Genomic DNA, 22,172 nt, shown 5'->3' on the forward strand with positions numbered 1-22,172 from the left:
GTGCCTTAAAATCCCCTCATTTCAGTTGGAGGTTCGATCGCCCCGGTAATTAAAAGAGAGAGAGGAGGATGGGAGTCTGAGGTGAGGTGTGGTAATGCTCTTACATGGCTGCCCAGCCAGACACACTCAGTCTCAGATTTCCCCCTGGTTCTGATGTGCGGGGGCGGACCGACCGTGACCTCTCTCCATAGAGTGTTAACTCCTATACACCTCTGCCAAGACAGACACTGGATATCCCTGAAAACCAACACCTAGACCATTAAAGCGTATTGAACAATGAAATAATGGATAAGTAGGTCACTCTAGTCTAGCGCAATGCTTCTCCACATTACCTGTTCAGAGCCTTTGTCCATTTCGAACATTCCAAATTCAGAAGCCATTAAAGTTACTGGAAGTTGCAAATAAGATGCAGAATGAGACACACGTGCTCCTGGTTACTTTATTAGCTGGGCGCTCTTCAAAATAAAAGTCTGTGACTAAACCCAGTTGTTTTAATGTCATCAGATGATCTGTTCGCCAAATGTACTCCAGTAATATTGTTGACCGAAGATGACAAGATTACCCACTGGCAAATAAATAATACAACAAAGAGTTCTTGTCAGTGGGACTTTTACTGTGGCAGCAAAAGCAGACGACATTCTCAACACTTGACATACAGTATGTGGAGTAGCAGCGACGTGGAGGGATGAGGCTGTCAAGGTCAGCCACGTCTTCACCTCCTCAAATAGAGTCATAGAAACTCACCTCCCAAGTACAATTTCAAAAATAATATCATAAAAGCTAAATTACGAAAACAAAGTTAAACCTCAATTACCCCCATTCATTTGGAATTGATACTGTTGCATAGTAACACCATCAACAATGATTCATACATACTGTACCCCCAGCTTTACTTAATTAACATTTCAGTGATCCCTGACAACATGTTCAAAAGGACATTCAATGAGAAATAATACCATGAGGAAATAAATATACCGTAACAATAGCAACTGACAAAAGGAAACCTAATCCAAAACAACTCAAAATGCTACCATTTCCAACCAGTCCAATCTCGACAGATACACAGGAGCAGGTCTGAATGTCTCTTGCAGAATACAATAACAATAACACCCCCCCCCCCCATTACCATAAGCATCTCAACTGGAAACATATTCTTGATGGTTTTACATAATCAATAGGCAACATTTGATCGATACTTTGGCTCCGAAGACAACCTCGTCATATAGTAACTTTTCATTGTTCGAGTAGTTGAGATATTTGTAATACTGAGTTGATTAATATCCGTCGTCCCCCATGACCAGGGAGGCCTCATTATTCTCAAGACACCTCATGATTAGAGTAGTGAACTTTTCAAGTGATTATGAGGAGACACAGTCATCCAGGCTATGATAAAGAGTACCTTGGGGGACATGGGAAGTGTAAAGGAGAGTGGACATTATGGATCCTGCTCAATACCGTCCCACAACCTCTTAAACAAGGAGACAACCTGAGAAGAAATGGACAGTAGACAGACACGTTATCATCTCCATCCTCATCCTCCTCCTCCTCCTCCTCCTCCTCCTCACTAGTCTGAGAACATGCACGTTGTGTGTTGACCTCCTCTGTCTCCAGGTCTCTCCAAATGGGAAGGGGGGGTTAAAGGGTTGAAGTGGTCGATACAGCAGTCCAGAATACGCCAGAAACATTTGTGCTAGAATCCATCATCATCATCACATCCATAATCTGAAATACAAGAGACATTTAGAATGATTACCCAACCGCTTCAAAAGAAAGAAAAGAAAAAGCTATGAAGCTTGAATAAGTCTTACTAACCGTTGCCTCCCATCAGCTGCATGGCGCTGACATAGGGTTCCTCGTCATCCTCCTCTTCCTCCTCGCCCACATCATCGTACACCACAGGGCCGCTCTCCACCACCACATTCTGGGGGGCCTCCGAGGGCACAGGCAGGGGGTTGCTGTTGGCAATCTGAGGACAGAACAAGGCAGCGAGAGAAACATCTCACTCTCAACCGATCGTCTGCACACTACCACACCTGAGCCTCAGCACAGGCAGGCTTGGCTCGTCTGAAGCACACAATACTGGCGACAACTTCAGTTCTTTTCTCCTTCTTTACAGCAAGTGAGTATTAACACAACTGAGGCTGGAGATCTGTATCGATCCTGAATCTTTGGGAGAAGGCGTTAGCAAGAACGAGCTTGATCCCTGACCCCAGCCGAGCTGTGTGTGGGTACAGCAAGCGGACCATCCACAGTGTGATGGAGCAGCATTTCAGATCCCCTTAGCAACAGCATGTTTGAGCTCCTGCTGGGCTTTCTCAGCCCTGCCTACCTGCCTGCCTGCCTGCCTGCCTGCCTGCCTGCCTCCCTCCCCTCAATGGAAACCCTGCTGGGCCCAGCCTCACTGGGCTGAAAATGGCTCCTCATAATGGGAGCTGGAGGTCTCATTAATTATCTGAAAAAAAGCCAAGTACAGCGTTGAAAATAATTAAATTCATAAACACTCCTCCAAACTAATTAGTGGGTGACCACTGTATAAGGGTACAGTCTCTGTGAGGTCATACCAGGAGCATTGGGACAGGGAGGAAAACACTGATTCGACTCTCTGTGGCCCGATGGGGGAACTGGGATGGCCTTGGAGGAATCAGGTCAGACATAACAGGGTGATGGAATAAGTGGTTCTCTGCTGTGCATGAGGGTGGGGGAACACGATGGAATGGGTTCCTCTCCCAGCTTTAGGAGCCCGAGTTTAGAATCGTCTCCATGCTTTGTCAGGGAATGTTTACCACAGAAGCCTGCCAGTTTCTCTGAACTTGTAGTTCAAACAGAACTTTATTGCCAAGACTGTCACGCAAAACTAGACACGCCACGATGCCTGGTTTATCCACAGAGCAGTTCACTTCTAGAAAATTAGTTTTTTGAAACACAAAGAGAGCAACAGAGGCACAGCCAGTGCCAAGCAACAGCAACGAACACATCTCTTTTCTCTCCTTCTTGCAGGAATGAAAGACAACATTACGTAACATGAATTCCAAGCAAACTCGGCTGCAGCCAATCAGAAAAGCCATTTTATTCCAGTTCCCAGGGGGAGGTGAGGGGTTGCTTAGTAACAAGCCTTGTTGACCCGGCCCCTCGTGGCAATGTTTTCTTCCTGGTTGCTGGAGCCTGTGCTGCCTGTGAGATTCCATTCATGACTGCCAACACCACGAGAGAGAGAGAGAGAGAGAACGGGAGAGGGGACGAAACGACAGAGAGAAAATTTTTTTGGGGAGGTGATGGAGAAAGCGAGAAAGAGAGAGAGAGGGAGAGAGAGAAAGAGAGAGAGAGAAAGACAAAGAGAGAGAGAGAGAGAGAGACTCCCAGCCCACACCGCCTGAGTGCATCTGAAAACCCCAGCGGGAAACTGCCACATTCCTCTCCCATTAGCGAGCTAGCTTGGGAATCATTCTCTCCTATCTGGTCCATGGGAGCTTTTAGAGTTGTGTGTAAGGCCAGGCAAGGGCATAGGAGACTGGGGACAGCGGGCGTAGCAGACATGGCATCGTCGTCGTCGTCGTCCCCCCAACATTAGATGCAGGCAAAATTGCCCCCCAATAGTAATAGGATTCTTTTGCTGCGGGACTTTTTCAGCACCGGGTGAAGTAATTGTAGTCAACAAAAAAAACTGTGAATATATGAATAAAAAGTGAATGAACTTTGAGATATTAGGAAAAATGTGAGAAACTATAAGCTTGCTAAGTTAGCTGGCTAACATTGGGTAGTTCTGGCTGTGTGAAAAACTGATTATGTTTTGTACAGCAGTACTTAAAAAAATGTATTTAGAAATATACCCACATTCACATATATATATATATATACACATACACACACATACACACACACACACACACACTGTGGACAGTGTCATGCTGTCTATCGTAAGACAATGTCCACAGTGATCTGTCTGATACCTTGCAACACAGGTAGTTGCGCTAGAATGACGCCTGATCGTCCTGTCGTAAGACAATGCAGTCACACTGGTATTCAGTACAGTCTGAATGGCCCTAAGACTGATTGGACTGTACCAGAGTAAGTACCCCTATGCAAGGCCCCACTTCGCCTTGTAATTTGCTTCAATTATAACTTAAGATTTGGTCTGTATCAGCCTGGGGTGGTCCAGTGGTCTAGCACCGCGGCCTACAGCGTGCACACACATGCCCATGTCGGCATGGGTTCGAATCCGGCCCATGCCCTCTCCTCCCTACTATATATACACTGTATATAAGAGTGGGACTGATCCACTCAAACAAATAACCTGATAAAGACAGAAGACTGATTGGACTGCACCAGAGGAACTGCCCTCCTGCAAGGCCCCCCTTGGCCTTGTAATTTGCTTCAATTATAAGTTAAGATTACTGATTTGTCTGTATCCTTTTCTCAAGTCACTAGGCATGCCCCCGGAACCCCCCCCCCCCCCCCAAGCCGAGCTGACTCCTACGCCCTTGAGGCCAAGCAATCAGACAGAACAACACAGGTCGGAAAAACAATCGCGAAATAGATTTTTCTCAAGGTGTTGTAGTAGCACTATGACATTAATTAATAAGGTTTCTGTTTGGTGTGTGTGTGTGTGTGTGTATATGAGAGAAAAGGGGCTGTAACAAATTACCTGCTCCAGAGCCGGCTTCTTCGGGAGCGGTCCTGAGATCAAGGGCCTTAACCTGCCAAACAGACAGTAAAGTCTTGGTTATGACTCGGGCAACTGACATACAGTAATGGCTGTACAAACCAGGACACCAAAGCTGTGGCGACATGGATAGAAACACAACAAGCACACACACATCCACAGAGAGAGACACAGTAACACCAGCAGTAATTCCTTGGGAAGATCTCCGGTGGTTTAAATTAGCATCTCTCCTAGAGTCTCTTCCCTGGGGGCTTACTGTAAGTGCTTTACTCACCCTGATAAGAGTGGAGAGAGACCGCTTTTAATTAATCTGCTTTACGAAGAGGGGGGGGGGGGGGGGGGGGGGGAGAAAGGCGGGGGGGGGGGGGGGGGGGGGGGTTCAGAAAGCATGGCATCTTCACTCTCTTTGTCAGAGCTCATTAGAAAGCCATCCAGCATCACCAATGGCTGAGGCCTGTTCTAAGATAGCCCTGGACTAGACCTGGACTAGACCTGGACTAGACCTGACTGGGAAGGCTTCCCAATGTCTCACTCACTTCAATCTCCTATCAGACAAAACAACTTGGTGGCACAGATTACAGGACAGTTATTACACATCTAATATATGCAATGTGATATGGGTAGGTGGAATGCAAGAGTGGAAATATGCAAATCAGATCGGAATTAAATTAGTTATATGAGGAGTACTAATATAAATAAATGATGACGCTGATAATAAGGACTTCAAACCACATTTTCCAGAGTGGGCCTGAAATCTCTGAAACAAAGTTTTCCCAACCCCCCCCCCCCCCCCCCCCTCCTCCTCCTCATAATCAAACCATGCATAAACTAAAAATCCCACATGCAACTGTGGCACCCACTCCCTCGTTCCCAACACAAACACACACAGAGACACACATATATACACACACACACACACGTTATTCTCCCAGTCCCTCAATTGGCAGGGCTCGGCCTGAGAGCTGCCCATTCACCCTGCAGTGCATTCTGGGACAGGGCAGAGCTTGGCAGCGTGGGACACCGACGGGGCCAAAGGGATTGATTGTTCCCTCTCTCCCAGTGAGCGTGTCCAGCTCCACATGGCACTGACACCATTCATATCAAACCGTCGCATTTCACACTAACATAAACAAACTTACACAAACACACAAACAAAAAATACATGGTCATGCACACAGGCTCAAGCGCAGCGTATGACGGTTAAACGCTTCTGACTGTTCATGCCAGGGGACCAACCTTGTCTTGCAGGTTACATAATAGATATGAGCTTTGACCACAGGGAGGCATTTTTGAGGGCCAGCTAATGTCAATGCTGCTGGGGACTATTTGACCTCTTTAAATCAGATGTTGAAGATGCCACTCATCTTTGGTCTGAGATTCCCATGGGCACCCAGCAGCCTGCGGGCTAGACAGACAGTGACACATCAGAGGGCTGGTCTGTGGGCGACATGCCGTCTGTCAGGACTGGCGTATGGCGGCGTTGGCTAGCTGGGATAGTTACAACTCCTGTCTGACACCAGGCTAACCAGGGGGGAGGATCACAGGCTCTTCTTACACAGACATCCATGGGGCACCAGTCAGTCATTTTCACTGGGAGGATCAGACAGTGTGTACTAGCACGCCAGTACCACACCATCACCACACTGACCGGGAGGATCACAGGGAGGCAGACGCCAAACGGTGCACAGTCAGATAGAGGGGCAGACCGTCTCAAACCAGGAGGCACAGCCACTTTAATCTGTGTCTGACAAACACCTCAGGTCGGTTCGTCCTCACAGCGACGCCATCGTCCACTTATCCCCAACAGTAACTAGGTCTGACAAATAGAGTTCAGGTGTGATGTTGGGGTGAGAGAGGGGCCAGCTCAAACCGGTTCCCCGCTCATCCCCATCACACCTCGGCCGCACGCTTGGGATTGAGGCAGGCAGGAGCACAACTCTGCCAGGAAACACCTCGCTAATGGAAACAGCACAAGGACACACCTCCATATTGCCAGGTGTCACTGGGACACACTGTCTCTGAGAAAATCCTGAGAACATCGAAAGTAGTCCTGGCCTCTGAGGCTTCTGTACAGCTCAACTCCAGCTGAAATCCTAGGATACGGTATGTTCCAGAAGACACCCTGGTCGGTCCCCCCCAGTGTTCCAATACTTCTATAATTCTGTAGCTCTGCATCAAAATAAAGCTGCTTCATCCTGATTAAGGATTGATCACTTCTCTACTCCTCCCTCTACTGCTGCCCCACCTATAGCCATTCACGTCTGCAGGCGGACAGAACAAGCCTCCCAGTTCAGAGGTCACCCTGCTGTCAGAAGTGTAGCCGGCCGCCCATGACCACGGCCTCCTATGGAGACCTCTTCCCCCTGATTGTTGTTGGCACCAGTGGGGAGTGGCTCCTTACACAGAGGGGCCATGTGACATGTATAAATCACTCCTCTCAGTACAATGGGCCATATGCAGCACTATGCTAAAGGAGGGTCCCCCCCCCCCCCCACCCTACGCATGCCGCCTGCCTCCTCCACCTCTCTGAAAGGTCAGACAGAAGACACTTGGCCTGGGCGGACGCCGTCACTCTCTCTCCAACTTCCACTTTCTCCCTCCGCCTGTCTCCTTCGGGGCCACTCTCACTCCTCCACTGTTCTGCCACTCTCTCCTTCCCTCTGTTATAGACTATCAGTCTCTGCCTGGCTTAGCAGCACGTTCCTAATCAGCTTACCGCCAATGAGACTAAGCCTCAGCTGAAAAGGCGATTGAGAGAGAGAGTTTAGCCAGTGGCTGACAACTGGCCGTGGCTGGGGGACGGCATCTATGAAATTAGGAAAACCCAGTCCTTCGAGCTAAGAAAGAGAGGCGTGAGATTGAAAGACCTTGTTAGGTGACATTATTCTGTCAAATATTAAGGGAGAAAATGGTGGCGATCATCAGAAACATTTCTGACTGTTTACATATTTTTAATATATATATATATATATATATATATATTTTTAAATCTGAGGTTATCATTGTATGATAGGCACTTTACACTGACAAAGGGTGGGAAGGTGACAGCAGTGAGAAAAGGCTTTGCTTTTGTCAACAGTCAGACTGCCTCCCTTTTGGCACCTCCAGACCCCTCTGGTTCTGCCACTTGCACAGCTAATAATGCCACTGTGCTCACACTCTCTCTCTCACACACTCACACACACACACAGTCTAAACGCATTGATACAAGATGGCTGCTTTACGTCACCAAGGTAGGTGGCTATACGTTAGTGATCTTTATAAATGGCTACAGCATGATGAAAGTGCATTAGTCAGTCCCTTAGTTGTGACTCAAGAGAGACTATTCGACTAGTTCACGGCAGAGCCATTAAACTACACCACTCGTATCAATTTCTAGAGTCCCGAGCTATGGACACACACTGGGATGCATTCCAAACGGTCCACTTTGGAGCACTTGTCTACATTCCATCCCCAATTGTATCATTAGTTGCAGTGGGAAGCGTCAGAGGAACAAAGGTTTGGCCGTTGAAGGCCGTTTGAAAAACCAAGGCAGAGAAAGCTGCTGCGAGCAGCACAGGATGTCCGCAATCAAAGGAATGCCCTCATTTCTCAGCCTATAGCGTAGTCCTGTCTAACGCCACATATGCCACTTCACGTGGGATGCCCTCTGGTCTGTCCCAGTGTGACTGATGGGGCCTGGCACCCAGAGATCTCTCTCTCTCTCTGTTGGTTCCTGTGAGAATTTAGAGAAGCCATGCAGTGGAAACGCTTAGCGGTCACAGTCAGGGGCTGCAGAGGGGGAGATCACAGAGGACTGGGAGGGGCTGTAAACCAGGAGGAAATTATACACTCCTAATACAGCTGGTGATATTACCAGAATAAAAGGATCATATTTACTACAGTGTACTGTGGCTCTGCCACTCTGCTGATGACACATGACATGAAAGATCTGAAGAGAAATGCAGTAAAGCATTTTTTTTTTCCCTCCACAAAGGCAGTCGCTGTGGAGACAATCAATGGCCAGAAACTCTCACTACAAAGAAGTAGATCTGACCCGATTGTGGATGGAAGGCTTCCAGAAGAACTTGCGGGTCAGATTTACACTTGTGAAACCCAACAGAGACTGAAACAATCCCCCCCCCCTCCTCCTCCCTCTTCAGTGAAATATGAAGTCAAGAATTCCAGAAAAAAAAAGAGTCTGGAATGGGAAAAGGTCTTTAAAGAGAGAAGAAAGAAAAACAGCTTTGAATGGGAAAAGAGGGGAACAGATGAAGAAGGGGAGGAGGGAGGAAAAAAGCACTGGAGGGTAATTATCTGGGCTATTTCTGGAAGAGTGCTTTTCCATCCTCCAGTCAGGATGGAGGGAACAGGGAGGCCCTGTTTGGCAGCTGGCTGGAGAGGCATGGAGCAGGGATGGAGGGGGAGAGGGATGGGAGGGACTGGTGGGTGGGTGGGAGTGGGGGAGAGGAGGCAGTCCTGTAAAGTACAGGTCTGTGACCGGGTGAGGGCTAGAGTAGAGGGGAAGCTGGGGGTCCTTCCTGGAGGACTGAGTGGCCGTGACTGGGGAGGGGGGGGCACATTGTACAGGCCTGAGACTGAGCAGGGCCCTGTTCCTACACGGGAGAGGGTCCTTCAGTGGGGAGCAGAGGAAGGGGAGTAGAGGCAACAATGCTTCAGTGTAGCCGTCAGTAAGGCCTCTAAACCAGGCACAATGGAATTACTGTCGACAAGCCTTCTCCTCCACTTCCCGAGGTCTCCCTGACACCATGTCTCCCCTTTTCAATAACCACACAACAACCTTTTCAAGGCCCCAGTAACGGTCAGCTCCTCAACCAGGCAGTGAAAGGCGTCTTTCTGCAGTCAACCGCCAACGTTGCGTTTTGTTTTCATTTAAATACCACCGTTTACTTCGTACGACGGGAGAAGGGCGCCACATTATTGCCATATTCTAACTGAGTGGCATAGAAAGGTGTGTTTGGACGAAGCATGGTATGTTATTGTTGCTGAAGGCAACCTTTTTTCTGAGCAAGGAACACTAAAAGTGCAAAGTTCGGCTTTTTCTAGACAAGTGGATGCAGGTCTTAAAAGCTACCAAGCACTGTTCCATTCAGGAAAAAAAAGAAAGGTGTACAATGAATGATTCAATAACCATGATGTACATGAATGATTTATTGGCACGGCATGAATGCATTTGAAAAATTGAAGGAGCAGTTCGGGAAAGCATCCATTCTTAAAAATAAATAAATAATAATTTTAAAAAAAACAGGAAAAGGCTTGTCCCATGAAGTTCTTTTCAGCAACACGAAAGAAAATCAGTATTGGTACTGTCTTACGGCTTTCCAGGGAAGTCCTCTGGCTGTCTGACTGTAGCCCTGTAGGACTGGAGCTGTTCCAACACAACAATAGCCCAGTTATTACAGTCCACTCCTGGGTGGGTTATTCCTACAGCTACCCCTGTGATCAGAGGCAACGCAGGCTTGAGGGGCTGGGCTCGTTGGAGGGAAGAACAAACTGCTACCAGATGACTCCAGTCCCAGTGACCGCACGAGGAGGGAGTAAGAGTATCCCTGGATACTGTATCACAGCAGCGCCCGGATCACAATTTCATACACACAGGCTTCCGGTAAATACTATTTTGTTGTTGATGACAGAGGTTTAAATAAAAAGATAGGAAACCAATTTCCCCAATACCAAGCAAACAGAGGACGACTTTTCTCCGAGCTGAGGAAACCAATTAATTTCGGCAGAAAAGCTCAAGGTGGATCACAGTGTGCTGAAAGCCTGCTACTGAGTGGGAGAGAGTGAATACAAGCCCACAGCCAATGCTGGGAGAGAGGGTAAATCTCAAGGAAACACAATCCCTCGGGATTGAGTGGAGAACTGAGATCGAGTCCACAGCCTTCCAGGAAAAAAGGAAGCATCTGTCTGCCTGTCGCTGGCGATTATTCTGGGCGAAGGGGAAAAGTGCAGCATCACCACTATTATTGAGAGGTGCCGCAACATTGCCTTAACGTGCCAGGAAGTAGGCTTGCCCCTCGGAGAAGGACAAACCGCTATTGCATCAGACCACCGTAACACTGACCACCCTATACTCCAACTATCATTAATCTACCCTCGATTCTACCCCACTTCACTGTCTACCTTCGAGCTTATGCAAGTAGTATTATCATCATGACGTCATAATGAATAGAACTGTACCATAAATGGCAGTGAACAGTACAATATATGACTGTGAACAACAGTGATGTTAGATGATGATGAATGACACTGTGGTACTGAAAGGTAATGACCGCTCCACCGACCTCTTGGTCCTCTGTGGCTCAGTTCGTAGAGCACTGCGCTAATGCTAACGCTTAGGTTGGGTTATTTTCCCCCTGGGACCATATATATATATATATATATATATATACTGAAAAACGTATGCACTCACTGCAATGTAAGTCGCTTTGGATAAAAGTGTCAGCTAAATGGCATATGTTATTATTATTATTATTACCTCTTGCCCAGGGTGCTGAGTGGCGTACCCAGGCTCAGGGGCATGGGCTTGCGAAGGCGGCCAGGCAGAGTCCCAGGGGTGGCTCCTCTCCTGGGCTCGGCCTGCTGGTGGGCTGGGCTGGCACTGGGCTTGATATTCAGGTCCCGCAGGATGTCGTAGTTGATCTTAGTGGAGATCTTCTTCTGCTCCAGCATCTTCTCGATGGCCTCGTCGGCACTGTTGGCATGGATTGGAGCCCGCTTCTTCCCTGGTTTCTTGGACTGCAGAGCACACCAGGTATGGGGTTAGTGTGTGTGTGTGTGTGTGTGTGTGTGGGGGCAGTTCCAATTATACAAAACCTTGACCGATTCGAAATCAACCATTAATTCAAATTGGTGCTGTCCCTTATTCTTGAATTTGAACAATAACGAATATACACCATAACAAAAGGATGGTCTCATTATGCTCCACAGGAGGAGGGCTCATTTGAACATTTTTTTTTTTAAAGATGGCATACGGCTGTTGGATCAGTGCTGTCAAAGCCGGCACACCCCATTACATATCTGTTGCGGTGCAGTTAATCCATCTAGTTAAAAACACAGAACAGATGTTGGACCTAACAAAGGGCCCATGCCGTGCCAAAGCCTGACGAGGAAAATGGGAGAAAAACCCAACGGTCTGGAAAATATGCAGACACACACATACATTGACACACACAAGAGGATAGTGTCTGTCTGCAGCCAGGGTGCTCAGAGGGCTGGTGCCAACCAGGGCCCCCCCCCCCAGCTCCCTGCTTCTTTAGACGGGCAGGTCTTACCCTCTTCTCCTTGTAGATCCCAAGCTCCTTCTCTTTTGCTATCCTCTCCTCTTTTTCTGAAAGTAAAAAACAGGAAATTCTAAGGAATGCAATGACTAATTAGTAAGGTGAAGACATGTTCTGTGCATGATGTCATATATATATATATATATATGCCATTTAGCTGACGCTTTTATCCAAAGCAACTTACACTGCAGTGAGTGCATACATTTTTCTGTATATATGGTCCCAGCAGGAATCGAACCCCCAACCTAAGCGTTGTTAGCACCATGCTCTACCAACTGAGCCACAGAGGACCACATGTTAACGTACCTTTCTGCTCTTTTAAGTAGTCTTCGTTCTGTTTCATCCAAAGGGCCGTCTTAATGGTCACTTCTGTGTCATCCAGGAGATACTGCAGAGAAAGAAAGCGCGTCACTGACCATGGTGTGGTTTCCATTTCAAGCCATTAATCTGTATTAATAAACAGTTTGTTGGGTTAGGATTGAGGGGGGGAGGGGGGGCCTGTCCTATAAATGCCAAATGCCTACCAGCTCAATCTCGCCATCATCAATACCACTCAGGTCCAGTTCCCCATCGTCAGACGCCCCGCCTGAAACAGAGCCAGGGCAGACAGCATCACAACATGGCCATGCAATGGAGGTTCAGGTAAATCAAATCACTGGGGGAATGAAAGACACCGCAGCAACGTAACAATTCACACATTCAGTAAATAACATTCAGCCATTCTGCAAAGGAAATTCTGACTGGATTTTATCAGTAAACAATCATACGCACCGCACCTTCTGATAAGAATAACTAATAGGATTAACTCTGCTTTAAGCGGATATGCCTTTACGGAGTTTCTTTTCAATTATGATATGCTTTCCAGATTGTGGTATGCTTTATTTCAGTGTTACTGCAGTGATGCTGAGATGACAATTTACATTTTCATGGGAGACAATGAGTGTCTGTCAGACGCGTTTCCATCTTCACCCTGACTCTCCGGGTGATTACTCAGATGGTAAGAGGGAGTGAAACAACAGCCACCTTTATGCTGAGACAAGAGAGGAGAGGCATACTTGAAAATGGTGGAAAAAAAGGTTTTTCACAAAGGAAAACTGATTACCTTTGATAAGGGGAACAAAAAGGACAGGGGGGGTGGGCTCTAGCAAAAAAAAAAAAAAAAAAAAAAAAAAAGAGAAAAGAAATTCAACAGCTTTAAACTCAGATTCCTCTCCTTGATTAGCCATTTTGGAATAAAATGTGTCTCCCTTGCTTGCCTTAAGACATCAGACACCGTCACTCAAAGGGAACCGGAAAGTCACGTCTTAAGAGGCAATATGTGACAGGTTTATGGGAGTCGTTTAACTTCTGTCAGCTCTCCGTCTTTGACGTGTTCAGAGAGCCCTCCCTCCCCGAGTTCACTACCTCCCCACAGGAGCACACTTCAAAGACATGGCACACGCGTCCACAGGCAGGTTTCCCAGTTAATTAACTAGAGACAGGTGCACAGGAAAGCGCACATGCACGCACGCACGCACGCACACACACACACGCCACACACACACACTCCTCTAGAAAGATTGGTGGACGCAATATTACAGCAGCAATCTAGTCAGTCAATTCAGTTCTGCAGGAAATAGCCTTTTCTTCTTACAGACGCCTCTCAAAAGAGTTGAGACAGATAGGACACAATCAGTCTGGCTGGCCCTCTTCAGCACTTCCCTTCAGTGAAGAGTGAGGGGAGAGATAAGGCTGAGACAAGGCCTGGCAGACCTCAGGGGCACCAGGGGACACAGCCACAGGGAGACTGATAATACACTACTGACGGCCTTATCTACAGAGGAGCAAGGAGGAGCATGACACACAACTACTGGGTCACAAACACGTTCACTTCCCGAGATCATTTCTCTTCGCTTGATCTTACGATGGCGATGAGATTAGCATAGCGACTATTAGCACAGCTACAGCTCCTCTCTTTCACCATCGCAGCTGTTTAAGGAATTATGCAATACTACTTTTTTTTCCATGCGCCACATATTATTATTATTATTATTAATTTTTTAATTGGCACCAATTAAAAGTAACGTATAATTCCTGACATAGCTGTTATGGTGTAAGAGACTAGCTGTAGCTATGTTAATAGTAGCTGATATAGTAGCAGCACAACACACAGAGGCAGATGAACTCGCATTGTTCCATCACAATGACGTGGTGGGAGATGGGTCAACTACACTACTAAGTTGTTCGCACACTACTGTAGCTCTGCCCCCGCCCCCGCCCCCCCGCCCCCATCAGCAGCACCTAGGCCTGGACTTGGGATGATGGGAGCCTGAGGACCTTTGGCAGCACCTCAATGACTCAGAGATCCCTGCACTCCCTGCGTATCAATGCGATGAGCCACAGGATTCCTTAGGCCTTTCCTTTTGCAAGGAACATTGCTTTTCCAGTGAATCCCTCTCTGGAGTCCTCCGGAACGCACTCCATCATCCCTCCCTTCTTTATGCCGGAATAGGACGAGAGGAAGGTGAGGAGGAGGAGGAGGAGGAGGAGCAGGAGGATAGAGCACTCTTGTATCATCCAAAGAGTGGGCTGTGTGTCCACAAGCTAAAAACACCACATTCTGCCTGTGTCCTCAGAGATGAGTAACCTGACCCATGCCCCCCCCCCCACACACACCCCCCCCACTCCCACACACGGTAGAGTCCCAGGCGGTCTGCCTGTGATGTGGTCACAGATTACATGCAGCACTGCAGAGGTTCACTGATAAAGAAAAACAAAGAGGGAAAAAAAGTGCCCTCAGGAGCAAACCCTGGCAGGTGGGAGACAGCCTTTTGAAGACGGAGAGAAAGAGAGACGCGAAGAGAAAGAAGAAGAGACTTCCAGAAGTTCACTGATCTCCTTGAGCCCATATTTCATTTCAGTGCTTTCAGAGAGAAAAAGACACAAAAAAAAGAAAAAAAAAGAAAAAAGTCAAATTCAGCAAATTAGAGGGATCGTCGGTGCTCGTGTCTGCTCTGCTCCTCCTTCGCACCTGCGTCCTCTCTCTCTCTCCCTCCCTCTCCTGACAGAAAACAAAAGACAAGAGTTTGTGTGATCCTGAGGATAAATCGGCGAGGTGACATGCTGCTCACAGATCACCATGATCAAACTTCAAAAGGATCACTATTATCCAGACTTCAATAATCCCTGCATGCTATTAACAATACTGCTCCCCATATATCAAACACTGGCTTTTCTTTATCATCCTGAAACACGATAGGCTACATTGTTTACTACAAAGTTTCCTTGCTTAACCAGTCCACTGGTATAAAACAGCCTGGTTGCCAGGCAGCTTTGCCCTGAAGACAACCAAAGAGAGGAGGAAATAAATAACGCGTGATATTCTCACTGACACAGGCGGCCCCGGCAAGCCCATTAAAAAGTGACCTCCCTAACCTTGACAGAGACCAGACAGACCCTACTCCCACTCAACCACCTGCTCCTACTCAAGTCTGTGCCTCTGCTCTGAGCCAAAGAGGGAGAGAGGGAGGGAGGGAGGGAGGGAGGGAGGGAGAGTGTGTGTGTGGGGGGGGGGAGTGAGAGAAAGGGAGAGAGTGTGAGAGATATCACTGTGCTGGGGGCATGGATGTGTACTTGTTCACCATATTGGGCACATCTCCAGTACCAAATCTTGAATTTAGAGGAGAGCCCCACCCCCCCACACCCCCCCCCCCATTATGATTTCAGTCAGCTTCACTTATTGCTTTCAGTCAATCAAATGTACACACCAAGCACCCAGCTGCTGTTTACAGCGTTCAGGACATTCTACTCCTCAGAAGAATTCATGCATATTGCAATAAGATATTTTCAAGTCATCAATGACAACTGTCAACAGCCCGCAACTAGACTGCGTCAAGTGTGCGCTTAGAGAGCATCGCTTGAAATCCAACATCCTGGTACTTCTCCTTACTGAACAAGCATGGCTTATTCATTGTGACATAATCCTGTGTTTTTGTTCCATGATAGAACCCATACGCACCTCGGGGGGGTTAAAGCCTGTTTGTGACGCGACACCAGGAGGCACATGACTTCCTGCTCCTGCCTGTTAAACGGTTCCCGTCATCTCCACTCAGCCTGGGAGCAGCAGACATATGGTTTCCTTTTCCTCCTCAGGCCGGGGAGACGGATAATGTCTAATCACGACTCGATCATATGACACGTGTCATGGAAAATGATGCAAAATCACAGACAGCACCCAAAGGGGGCGGACTTCATGCAAACGCATGATAATAAGCCTGCCCCGTAGAGGCGCTTGCGTCACATAAAGACGAGGACGTTTCCATCAACATCGATGCGTGCCAGACTTCACCTTCACACTTTTAGCCTAACCCTGTGTTGTCATCAGTTGTTGTCACCTTTCCATCCCTCCGTCCATCCCTCCCCTCCCTCTGTCCCGCCCCTCCCTTCCTCAGAGGGGATGGTCATCCAGCCATCTGTCCGCCCGCCCAGCCCTACTGTACCGCCCCTGGCATTGTAAACACTCCACATCTCCGCCTCCTCACTGTGGAATTGAGGCATCTCCAGCTGTCAGAGGCAGAGACTGTAAATGAATGCAATGAGCAACGGACGGGCGTGTGTGTGTGTGGAAGAGTGTGAGGAGGAGGTGAGCTCCATCTGACCTCTCTATGATTGCCTTTTTGCTAAACGCAAAGGAGGTATAAAAAAAACAACTAAAAAAAAACAACTATTCGGTGTTTATAATTCTAACCTGAAAAGGCTCGCCAAGATTGCTCAGATGTGGCACCACTTATGCGAGAATAATTGATGAACAACAATGTTCTATTCTACCTTGAATCGTTTCTACACAGACATCAGTAACAACGACACCTTTAAAGAGCCAGGATGAACCACGAGGCCAAAGAGCTGCCATCTCGGCTCGCATCTGCCACGAGACTCACTGGTGGTCTTTCACCTCGACTACTTATTTTGGTGATAGCTGTTAGTGTTCAGAGCAGTAGTTGCAGTCTGCTTATTAAGCACCGGCAGCTTTCAGAATCTAAGGATAATAAAATCACTGTTGCCTTTCCAATCAACACCTGGTATGTGTCTACAGATCTGGTATGAGTTGGCTTTCGGAGCAACTAAAATCCACAAAGTGCTCAGTCAGGTTCCCAAGAAAAACCATCAGCTCACTTTGGACAGCCATTGCTGACAGGAGAGCTGTTTGAAAAGTGCCAGAGGGCAGTGCTCATTGAGGCAGTTAAGGTCAGGGCAAATGTCATTGATTGGACTAAGTGCCTCACTGAAAACACTGGCCTTCAATCAATGCTAGCTTTAATGTACCGGACAGTACTCCCTTAAGACGAAACTATAGACGTTTATGATGTTTATACCCTGGTCATCCTGTGACTCCTGAGTCACAAACTGCAAAGACTGCAGAATCGGCTCCTCAGCAAACTTAAGAAAACAGCGAAATAAAAATGCCATTACTCAGAAACCCTTATAAGCGACTTTCAATTCCTGCTCATTCGACACAGAGAACACAGACACTCCCAAAAGACCTTTAACCTTTCCACTTAAAACCCTGCGCAAATCAACACTGTTTACACAAATGAACTATTTCTTATTCTCTTAAAAACACACACACACACACACACACACACACACGCACACACGGATGAAAGACTCCGCACTAATGACTAGGTACTCTGTCCACTTAATACTTCAAAGATTGAGCTGGGGGCCCCTTGAACCTCCTCCGCTCCAAAATCCGCCACAATCAGCCTCGGCTGAGAGCGCTGCCGCCTGTGTCCACCAACCAAACAGCCATCTGCAGATCCAGCCCCATGAAAGCCGCCCGAATCAAAAACAAAGAGGTACACACACACTAACACTGGGAGAGGAGCGGTTTCCTCTAATCATCCCCTTCCCCTGTGAGATCAGCCTTATGTTCAAAACTACCAAATTAAAAGCCCTCAAAATCGGAATGACGCAAGATTTAATACAGATTAGCCATTTTCAAGGACGCGGACGATGAGGTCCACATGACAAATGTACATAGAGATGACTCAAAATTACGTCACGTCGTCAAACCTTTAATCCCATTTATTTGAAAGCATACGATTCGATCCTGTGATTCATTCCAATCATGTAATGGTGTGTGTTCTCATGTGAACGTCATCTACATCTCTGACAATAGAAGGTCAGTGAGTGGTAATGTGGATATTTCTGGGTCTTTTATGAGTGGTTTGACCACAACTCCTCCCATGTTTTTCTAAACCCATCTCCTCCATCAGCAAACACTTCACCTTCCACCTTACGGCTTTCAACACCGCCACCACACCCACTCACATGAAAACCCATCCCCATCATCAGGACAGACATAGCAAACATATTTTCCCATCTCTCACATCTGTACAAAAACAAATAATAGAAACAAAAACATGGGGGAGGGGAGGGTGTGGAGCTTGACACAATGACAAACCAAACAAAGGGAAAAGTGGAGAATACTTCCTACACAAATGCACAAAAAGCTTATCTACAAAATGGCACATTAGCTCACCGTTCTCCTTCTCTTCTCCGATGCACTCCGTAATGGACTCTGTGAGGCCCAGGCTGGCTGCGGTGGGCAGGGGGCCTATGAGGGAGGCCAGCGAAGGGCCTCTGCGTGGAGGCCGCACCTCCACTCCATCGTACTCTCCCTCATCTTCCTCCACAGGGGGCACCTGGTCACCCAGCTCCTTGTTGAGGTGTTGGGCGACAGCCCTCAGCTCCTCCTCCTCCAACTCATCTCCATCAGGAAGGTCAGACGCCAGCGATACCTCATCATCATTCTGCGAATCTGGGACAGAGAGACAATGAAGCTAATCAAAACTGTCACACAGGGCTTTTACAATGAGTGGGGAGCCATTAACATTTAGCAATGGGGGGGGGGGTCTATTGTCCATGTGTGCAAGAAAATGTAGCATTATCATTTGTAATTCTTTAAAAAATATATAATTGTTTTTCAATTATATCCTTGTCAAGAATCCAACCATCAAGCTGTCAAAGTATCATGACTTCCATTTTAGCTTTAATAGAAGCCAAATGTAAATATAGTAACAGTGCTCCACTGATCAGGCAGCTGAAGAACAGCCATGGATCACACTGACAGCCAGCACCCTCCGCCCCTGCTGAGAGCCTGCAGAGGGGCCTCACAGAGATGGAGGGAAATGCAACACAACTAGGAGGGCAGTTTGAAGATTTTGCCTGTCACAGTTACTTAGACGGCAAATACACTAAAATCATACAAACAAGTATTTTTGCACTTGCACTTTAGTAAACAACAAATTCTCAATTCTATATATCTAGGGGACCGCAAAGTTTTTACTGGCTTCTCCTTGAATTGGGATTGGGAAAGTTGACTGGCTTCTCCTTGAACCAGAGTTGTGTTATACACCAGCCTCCCTGGGGAGGGCTAGCTGGAGAACTGGCATGGCTGCCAAACACAGCAGGGCCCTCTGTGTCATACCGTTTTTGGCAAAGGAGCCGTACATCCCTCTCATCTTGGGCCGGCTGTTCTCCAGTTCCATCTCAATCTCATCCTGGTAGCCATGGATTTCGCCTGTTGAGATAAAGCCCCAAAAACCTGCTGACTCCACTTTCACTTTAAATTATTCCAAAGTTTTTTGATGAGTTTCTTTTTTTTTTCTTTCATAAGTGTTAGAGAATTTGATAAGACATGAATCATCTCTCTACCTTCGTCTATATCCCCCATCTTCTTCTCCAACTCTATCTCGAGCTGGAAGGAAAAAAGACACAAGTTCAGGGTAAAGTAACAGACTGACCAATGGGTAAACAATGGACACACTGTACAACGGGTGGTACGGGTCGGACATTATCGATCTATGATCTATCGATCTGCTGGTTTATCTGCATTCCTTTCACACCTGCTTTAGTTTCTTCTTCCTCTGGCCAGCAGTGAAAGAGGGCGGGTCACACTCCTGGTCTAGATCCACCTTCATGAACTCTGCAATGGTGAGCTGACTAGTGGGCGTGTCCTCAAACTCATTCAACCTGTCGCATGAAAACACAACAGGAAAGAAAAAAAAAAAAAAAAAAAGACGGCAAAAATCAACACGCTCCGTCTGACAAATACGACTGTGAACATAGACGTCAAACATCCCACCACACACATCTCAGGCTAGAACTGTGTTTCAGGGCCGTTCTATACACGAGAGGGCTCTAGTTATCGATGGAAATTCTGCCTGGTGCGTTCAGAGAAATCAATTTGACACCCTTTTACATTTTTAAGTGGCTCTCACCTCTTTCTCAGCGTGGACTCACACACCTTCACTACACTGATGATCTCCTTTATGGTGCGACGGAACTCATGCATACGAGCAGCAACCAGCAGGGCTGGGAACATAAAGACACATCCAAGACGTGAGAGAAACCCCAATTTCCAGACAGGTTTTGTGTCTACTTTCATCATCCAATTTATCCGCCAAACCATCCACTCCTGCCTCACGAAACTATCAATTCAACTATTTCTCCCCATTACAATGTAAGCACTTTGCAATCAATTATTATTATTATTAACATCAAGTCAGTTATACTGTAAACCTTGCTTAAGTATAAGGAGTTAAATAACAGTCATGGTCTTTTAAAAGACAGGATGGTAGCATCCCTCCTAACATGCACGGTACAGACAGTGTTATGGTTCAAGTTGTCAGCTTTAAGATACCCTGCGGTGTCTCTCCAACATATTCACTTCATGGTGAGTAACAGGCTCATCTAAACTTTTCCTTCCTCCATGTAAGTGAATCCTTTAAATGATTAATGGTGAGCAATTAATTATTCAGACATTGCAGCTGAGGAAGACAGAAAGACAGAAAAAGTGAAACCCCAAGCATGAATGTACACATGCCAGAGGAACTTGATTATTCAATTTCAGGGAGTCTTGACGTGACGCCACTAAGCACAGCATATTCTCGTTAAATCCAGTTAGGGGGCACGGTTCGCCGTGCAGTCAGTGTGACTGGAGGTTCAGTGATGACTTATAAGTGTCATCTGTAATCAGTGGTCACCTATGATTGCGGCGTTACCATTGGTTACAGTTACCTGTGGCGACGGACAGGCCATTCAAGGGGGCACACATTGCCTGTGATTATGTTCTGCTGTTCATTTTGGAACCAGCTTTACCTGTGATTCTGAAAACCTGAGACTGTGGTTTACCTGTAGAAACGACGGTCATACACACATCATATTTAGAGGTGCTGGGCTAAATACAGCAGGCAGTGAAACAGATGAGGCCTGCGCACATTGCTGCTAATGCCAGCGGTTCGATCCGATGGAGATCTTCGTCAGGTCAAACAGACAGGTGAGCACACGTGGTTTACCTGCGCCACACAGTCCCGACGGTCTCCGTCCTGTGTGCATCCAGTCCCTCTTCATCCTCTGCAGCAGTCTCAGAGCCGTCATGGACACTTCATGGTTCTTCTCCCCAAACTCCAGCAGGTGGGCAAAGCGAGGGATGTACAAGCAGGGGTCTGGAGAGGAGAGGTAAGAAAATACCTACGGTAAGCCACATTGTGACCAATCAGGACAAATCTATTAATACATTCTACATGAAGTTGCTTTGGAGGTGATCGTCGCATCAAATGATCCACTTCACAGCGACAGAGCCCTCTGTTGGAAAGCCAGTAGAGTAGACCCGTAATAGGACACTTCTCTAGAGCCCAACCCCCCACAGTCTCTAACCACCACTGGATCTAATATGGCTCTGGCTGAAGTCTCCACAAAATAAACTTCAGGATGTTTCTCCCTTTCTATAAACCCGCGCTCAGCCAAGGTAATAAGAGAGCTTGCGCAGTCAGATTTTGTGCATCCTATTCACTTGAGTATAATAAATTGTATAATTGATGACTCTTTTGCAATGCAATATGCAAGGCAGGATAGAGCCAAATATATTTCTCAGCATCATCACAAACTTAAAATGAAATTTCAAAGTAAACACTACATTACACAATACATTTCTTTTGAACTCTGCTTTAGAAGTGTTTACAAAATGATACATGCACAACCTTGTTTACTAGTTTGTGAACATTTGTCAAATATTCCCACACAACAACAACTGAATGTCTCTCGTATATACATCACATCGACGAATAACGTAATAATAGTCATCATGCATTGGAAATCATATGTTCACTGTGATTATGTGCGCTGTTTCAGTAGGACAGTCTGCAGTGACTGTGGAGAGGTCTGCTCGGGGGAGGCGCTACTGGGCTTCT

At 47.0% G+C, this 22,172-nt stretch overlaps 1 protein-coding gene across 2 annotated transcripts in view; it reads right to left on the reverse strand.

Moving 5' to 3' along the window:
- Positions 1-592: 592 nt before the first annotated feature.
- brf1a (BRF1 general transcription factor IIIB subunit a) overlaps positions 593-22,172 on the reverse strand; it is a 31,995-nt gene continuing 10,415 nt past the window's right edge. For both annotated transcript variants that reach the window (XM_083683344.1, XM_083683345.1), the window contains 13 exons: positions 21,279-21,428; positions 20,202-20,295; positions 19,827-19,953; positions 19,636-19,678; positions 19,409-19,501; positions 18,461-18,739; positions 12,465-12,526; positions 12,247-12,328; positions 11,935-11,990; positions 11,139-11,398; positions 4,643-4,694; positions 1,813-1,966; positions 593-1,722 (listed from right to left, as the gene is read on the reverse strand). In XM_083683344.1, the coding sequence (XP_083539470.1) occupies positions 1,691-1,722; positions 1,813-1,966; positions 4,643-4,694; positions 11,139-11,398; positions 11,935-11,990; positions 12,247-12,328; positions 12,465-12,526; positions 18,461-18,739; positions 19,409-19,501; positions 19,636-19,678; positions 19,827-19,953; positions 20,202-20,295; positions 21,279-21,428 (1,484 nt within the window). In that variant the 3' untranslated portion in view covers positions 593-1,690. The remainder of the gene's footprint in view (positions 1,723-1,812; positions 1,967-4,642; positions 4,695-11,138; positions 11,399-11,934; positions 11,991-12,246; positions 12,329-12,464; positions 12,527-18,460; positions 18,740-19,408; positions 19,502-19,635; positions 19,679-19,826; positions 19,954-20,201; positions 20,296-21,278; positions 21,429-22,172) is intronic.

Source organism: Argentina silus, assembly GCF_951799395.1.
Source record: "Argentina silus genome assembly, chromosome: 13".
Taxonomy (NCBI): domain Eukaryota; kingdom Metazoa; phylum Chordata; class Actinopteri; order Argentiniformes; family Argentinidae; genus Argentina; species Argentina silus.